Genomic DNA, 6,764 nt, shown 5'->3' with positions numbered 1-6,764 from the left:
TTATGCAACTCCCGTTTACCGGAGGAACACTTTGTGTGCTACCAAACGTCACAACGTAACTGGGTGATTATAAAGGTGCTCTACAGGTGTCTCCAAAGGTACTTGTTGGGTTGGCGTATTTCGAGATTAGGATTTGTCACTCCGATTGTCGGAGAGGTATCTCTGGGCCCACTCGGAATGCACATCACTATAAGCCTTGCAACAAGCATTGTAACTAATGAGTTAGTTGCGGGATGATGTATTACGGAACGAGTAAAGAGACTTGCCGGTAACGAGATTGAAGGTAACGAGATTGAACTAGGCATTGAGATACGGACGATCGAATCTCAGACATGTAACATACCGATGACAAAGGGAACAAACGTATGTTGTTATGCGGTTTGACCGATAAAGATCTTCGTAGAATATGTAGGAGCCAATATGGGCATCCAGGTTCCGCTATTGGTTATTGACCAGAGAAGTGTCTCGATCATGTCTACATAGTTCTCGAACCCGTAGGGTCCGCACGCTTAACGTTCGTTGACGATATAGTATTATATGAGTTATGTATGTTGGTGACCGAATGTTGTTCGGAGTTCCGGATAAGATCACGGACATGACGAGGAACTCCGGAATGGTCCGGAGATAAAGATTAATATATGGGATAATAGTGTTTGGACTCCGGAAGGGTTCCGGAATTCACCGGAAGGGGTTCCGGATGTTTCCCGAAATGTTTGGGTACGAGAACACTTTATTTGGGCCAAAAGGGAAAGCCCACAAGGTTTTTGAAAAGTGCAAAAGGAAGTTTTGCGGAGTCCAGGGGCCAGACGCCAGGGTCCCTGGCGTCTGGGGCTAGACGCCGGGAACCCTGGCGTTTGGTGCTGGAGTCCGAGAAGGACTCTTGCCTTTCGGGTGAAATCGCTTTGTGGAGGCTTTTACTCCAAGTTTCGACCCCAAGGCTCAACATATAAATAGAGGGGTAGGGATAGCACCCAAGACACATCAAGAAACACCAAGCCGTGTGCCGGCAACCCCGTCCCCTCTAGTTTATCCTCCGTCATAGTTTTCGTAGTGCTTAGGCGAAGCCCTGCGGAGATTGTTCTTCACCAACACCGTCACCACGCCGTCGTGCTGCCGGAACTCATCTACTACTTCGCCCCTCTTGCTGGATCGAGAAGGCGAGGACGTCACCGAACAGAACGTGTGCAGAACTCGGAGGTGCCGTGCTTTCGGTAATTGGATCGGTCGGATCGTGAAGACGTTCGACTACATGAACTGCGTTGATATAACGCTTCCGCTAACGGTCTACGAGGGTACGTAGACAACACTCTCCTCTCTCGTTGCTATGCATCACCATGATCTTGCGTGTGCGTAGGAATTTTTTTGAAATTACTACGTTTCCCAACAACTGCAACTTTGTTACTGCTGATTAGACACGTACAAAAAAGCTCTCCATCAAAAATATTATCAGCGATACGCATAGTTGGAGGTGCCCACTAGGACATCAGCACCTACCTCTCTCGTATCTCCCTTGGCAGATGGTGTCGCCACTCTGATTGCTGGCACAGCCGGCGGAGCCGCTTCACCGACCATTGTTCGGCTCTAATCTCACTCTTTCTGCCTTCAACTCAGGTCGGGTCGATCATCTGCCTCCCTCCCGTCCAACCTCCCAACCGATGCATAGCGTTTAAAAGGGTTATGTAAAGTGTCTTTTTAATATATATTTCGAATAATTGGAAAATAAACAAAAGCGAAAAACATTTTTTTTAAAGGCAGTGGCCCCCACCCTCTTTTTTTTAGCAAAAGAAGGTTTCCCATCCGATTTCATTTAAAGAAATTAAACAGTGGTTCCAGAACAAGTCTGCAAGAGCTCGACCCAGACACTCGACTCTAAAGCAACTAAGAAAAGTGGCCTACCACACTCTTGATCTTCACCGATACCAATGGGCAATGGCAATCCTCTCCCCCATGAGAACCACCTCTTCCCTAACATCAATGTCATTCTCAAGAATCATAAGCTCGGCACCATAGCAGATAGAATTAACAGCAGAGTCCTTCACGACAAGCTTCTTGTGGCTATGGAAATAGACGGCAACCGACACACATCGATCGGCGGCCGGATTTGTTGTTTGCAATTGCGCACGCACGCACGTTTGTGTTTGCTTCCGATCGATCGTCCAAGGACGGACGACGTGCGCCGCTACGCTTTCAGGCTCGTGGACGTACGTACGTGGCGCGTCGGTCGCCACGTCGGCCGGCGAGAGGGATCGGGTGGCGCTTTTGTAGCCATGGCCAGGATGAACTGCCACCGGGGCGCCACCGCCGCGCATGGCCTGCTCTGCGCACTATCAACTCCCGCATCCCCCCAGATCTTTCTGAAGCCGGATTTCACTTTCACAAGGAGTTCTCCCGATTTCATCCGTCAGGGATCGATCATTTGACCTCCCGGGCAACCAAGCAAATGAAGTTACCGCACGCGCGCGCGCCATAGAAAAAGCCAAGGCGGCCAGTGTGAACTAACGAGCGGCAACGGCAGCAGAATCCGCAACAGCAAAGCACATCACCAAGCGCGTACGGCCCCTCTCCTCCAAAGAAAAGCAGGCGGCAGACAGATGAGATTCTGCGGGAGCAAAGCGAGAGCTTCCATGTCAAGAAAGCAACCAACCTCCGAATAATAATCCATCTTCCTCCCTCGCCTCACTCTAGCTCCGATTCTCTCGCTCGAGTCGAGCACACCACCAGCTGCCTACGTGCTCCTTCCAAAAGCGAAAGCATTTGGAAACCACCACTACTCCCGTCAACACCATATGGAACCTCATTCCATTTGATCGATCGCCTCGCTTTCCCATCATCACCACCACGGCCACCGACTCCCGAATAATCTCTCTTCCTCCATTGCCTCGCTTTGGCTCAGATTCTCTCGCACGTACGCTCCATGGTTCTACCTAGCTAGCTCCTCTCTCACTGCTCGCTCCAAAAGCAAAAGCATTCGATCGGAAACCACCACTCCCCTCCACACCATAAGGAACCCTATTCCATTTCATCACTCGCTTTCCCTTCCCATCTTCGGCACCGCGCGAGAGCGCCTCCATCGATCGCCGATCGAGCTCCCATGGCGGACGGGGGGCCGCCGCACCCGCACGGGCAGATGGTGCGCAGGCTGGCGGTGGAGGTGGTGGACGCGCGGGACCTGGTGCCCAAGGACGGGCTCGGCACGTCCAGCGCCTACGCGGTGGCGGACTTCGACGGCCAGCGCAAGCGCACGCGGACCGTGCCGCGGGACCTCAACCCGCAGTGGCACGAGCGCCTCGAGTTCGCCGTCCCCGACCCGGCCGGCATGCACGCCGAGTCGCTCGACGTCTCGCTCTACCACGACCGCCGCTTCAACCCCTCCGGCGGGGGCGGCGGCGGCAAGAACCACTTCCTCGGCCGCGTCCGCATCTACGGCTCCCAGTTCTCGCGCCGCGGCGAGGAGGGCATCGTCTACTTCCCGCTCGAGAAGCGCAGCCTGCTCAGCTGGATCCGCGGCGAGGTCGGGCTCAAGATCTACTACTACGACGAGCCGGCCGTGCCCCCGCCGCCGCCGCCGGAGGACCGGCCGCCCGAGGGGGCTGACAACGCGCCGCCGCCCGAGGTCCCGCCGGAGCAGCCCAGGGAGCTCCCACCTGAGCTCCCTGAGCCCACGGAGGCTGCCGTGGAGGTGCAGCAGCCGCAGGCGCAGCCTCCGGTCATCATCGTGGAGGAAGCTCCGATGCACGGGCCACACGGCCCGATGATGCCGCCCCCGATGATGCACGGCCACATGATGCCGCCGCCGATGCATGGGCCACACGGCCCGATGATGCACGGCCCGCACGGCCCCATGATGCACGCCCGGATGATGCCACCGCAGCCGGAGCCGGAGCCGGAGCAGCAGCCGCAGCGTGAACCAGGGCCGGGGCCCGATGGCGCAGAAATGTACCCGCCTGAGCTCCGCAAGGAGCGGATGGCGTCGAGCACCGGCCATGTCCGCGTCCCCCGACACCCGAGCGGCGGCTTCGGGCCTGATTACTACACGGCCGCCTCTCCCCGCGTCATCTCCGGGCGGTTCGCGTCCGCCGGCGAGGCCGTCGAGCCGGTGCAGTCGACGTACGACCTGGTGGAGCCTATGCGGTACCTCTTCGTGCGCATCGTGCGGGTGCGCGGCATCCGCGCCTGCGAGGGCCCCTACGTCAAGATCCAGGCCGGCCCGCACTGCCTCCGCTCCCGGCCAGGACGCGACGTCTCCGGCACCGGCAGCCCCGAGTGGAACCAGGTGTTCGCCGTCAGCCACGCGAAGCCGGAGCCGACGCTCGAGATATCCGTCTGGGACGGCGGGGCGCCGTCTCCGGCGGACGCATTCCTCGGCGGCGTCTGCTTCGACCTCTCCGACGTGCCGGTCCGCGACCAGCCGGACGGCCCGCTCGCGGCGCAGTGGTACCGGCTCGAGGGCGGCGAGCCGGGCATGGTCACAGGGGACATCATGGTGTCGGTGTGGATCGGCACGCAGGCCGACGACGTGTTCCCGGAGGCCTGGAACACCGACGCGCCCTACGCCGCCTACACCCGCGCCAAGGTGTACCAATCGCCCAAGCTGTGGTACCTGCGGGCGTCGATCATCGAGGCGCAGGACCTGCGCGTGCCGTCGCCGCCGCCGGGGCTGCCGTTCGACGTGCGCGTCAAGGTTCAGCTAGGTTTCCAGTCGGCGCGCACCCGCCGGTCGGTGGCCAGCAGCAGCGGCTCGGCGTTCGCGTGGTCCGAGGACCTCATGTTCGTCGCGTCCGAGCCGCTGGACGACACCCTTGTCCTGCTGGTGGAGGACCGGTCGATGATCAAGGAGCCCGCTCTGCTCGGCCATGCCACCATCCCCGTGAGCTCCGTCGAGCAGCGCCTCGACGAGCGCCAGATCGTCGCGTCAAGATGGTTCAACCTCGAGGGCGGCATGGGTCATGGAGATGGCGGGGGCGGAGATCAGCAGGGACAACAAGGGCCGGGCTTCTACTCGGGCAGGCTGCACCTTCGACTCTCCCTGGAAGGAGGATACCATGTGCTCGACGAGGCGGCGCATGTGTGCAGCGACTACAGGCCGACGGCGAAGCAGCTGTGGAAGCCGCCGGTGGGCGTGCTGGAGCTCGGCATTGTCGGAGCGTGCGGCCTGCTCCCCATGAAGACGAAAGGAGGCTCCAAGGGCTCCACGGACGCCTACTGCGTGGCCAAGTACGGCAAGAAGTGGGTGCGCACGCGCACCGTCACCGACAGCTTCAACCCGCGCTGGAACGAGCAGTACACGTGGCAGGTCTACGACCCCTGCACCGTGCTCACCGTCGCCGTCTTCGACAACTGGCGCATGTTCGCCGGCGCCGGCGACGACCGCCAGGACTACCGCATCGGCAAGGTGCGCGTGCGCGTCTCCACGCTCGAGACCAACCGCGCCTACACCGCCTCCTACCCGCTGCTCGTGCTGCTGCGCCCGGGCCTCAAGAAGATGGGCGAGGTGCAGCTCGCCGTGCGCTTCTCGTCGCCGGCGCACCTCCCCGACACCTGGGCCACCTACACGTCGCCGCTCCTGCCGCGCATGCACTACCTCCGCCCCATCGGCGTCGCGCAGCAGGAGGCGCTGCGGGGCGCCGCCGTGCGCACCGTGGCCGCGTGGCTCGCGCGCTCCGAGCCGCCGCTCGGGCCGGAGGTGGTGCGCTACATGCTGGACGCGGACGCGCACACCTGGAGCGTGCGCCGCGCCAAGGCCAACTGGTTCCGCATCATGGGGGTGCTCGCCTGGGCCGTCGGCCTGGAGCGGTGGCTCGACGGCGTGCGGCGCTGGCGCAACCCCTCCACCACCGTCCTCCTCCACGTCCTCTACCTCGTCCTCGTCTGGTACCCCGAGCTGGTGGTGCCCACCGCGTCGCTCTACGTCTTCCTCATCGGCGTCTGGTACTACCGCTTCCGGCCGCGCGCGCCGGCCGGCATGGACGCGCGGCTCTCGCAGGCCGACACCGTGGACGGCGACGAGCTGGAGGAGGAGTTCGACGCCGTGCCGGCGCCCGACGTCCTCCGGCTACGCTACGAGAGGCTGCGCACGCTGGCGGGGCGGGTGCAGCGCGTCATGGGCGACGTCGCCGCGCAGGGCGAGCGGCTGCAGGCGCTCGTCAGCTGGAGGGACCCGCGGGCCAGCCGCATCTTCGTCGGCGTCTGCCTGGCCGTCGCCGTGGTGCTGTACGCGATGCCGCCCAAGATGGTGGCCGTGGCCAGCGGGTTCTACTACCTCCGCCATCCCATGTTCCGGGACCCCATGCCCGCCGCGGCCGTCAACTTCTTCCGCCGCCTGCCCAGCCTCTCCGACAGGATGCTCTGAGATTGGTGGCGGCTCCAATCTTCTTTCTTTTTTTTCCGTTGCCGCAATAAGTATGCGATAGGAAGTTCCTATATATCTGGGAGAGACAACGTGTAGAAATAACACAATGATGATTGTATGTATTCAAAAGCATAGAAAACACATAATTAAAGACAAGAGTTATATGATTGTGACAGCAATTGCTGCATAATTTACATTCGCCTCGTGTTCATAGCTACAAGAAGCTTGTGGTGAAGGACTCCGCTGCTAATTGTATCTGCTATGGTGCCAAGGTTATGATTTCATGGGTTGCTCCGGTTTAAGAAGGAAAAAGTCTAAAATAAATTTTAAACTTCTAGACGAAAGCTAAATCAAACCCCAAACTTCAAATTCCGAAAATCAACACACCGATCCCAGTCTATTTTCAACCTTAAGT

General features: G+C 59.8%; 1 protein-coding gene across 1 annotated transcript; it reads left to right on the top strand.

The window, feature by feature from the left end:
* The first annotated feature begins 2,524 nt into the window (after positions 1-2,524).
* Positions 2,525-6,543, top strand: LOC123169138 (protein QUIRKY). The gene has a single exon (XM_044586990.1). It carries the CDS (start codon positions 3,092-3,094, stop codon positions 6,347-6,349), a length of 3,258 nt encoding a protein of 1,085 aa, XP_044442925.1. The 5' UTR covers positions 2,525-3,091; the 3' UTR covers positions 6,350-6,543.
* The last annotated feature ends 221 nt before the right edge of the window (positions 6,544-6,764 follow it).

Source organism: Triticum aestivum, chromosome 7D, assembly GCF_018294505.1.
Source record: "Triticum aestivum cultivar Chinese Spring chromosome 7D, IWGSC CS RefSeq v2.1, whole genome shotgun sequence".
Taxonomy (NCBI): Eukaryota; Viridiplantae; Streptophyta; class Magnoliopsida; order Poales; family Poaceae; genus Triticum; species Triticum aestivum.
The sequence above is the reverse complement of the archived record's forward strand: the minus strand, read 5'-3'. Positions and strand labels throughout refer to the sequence as shown.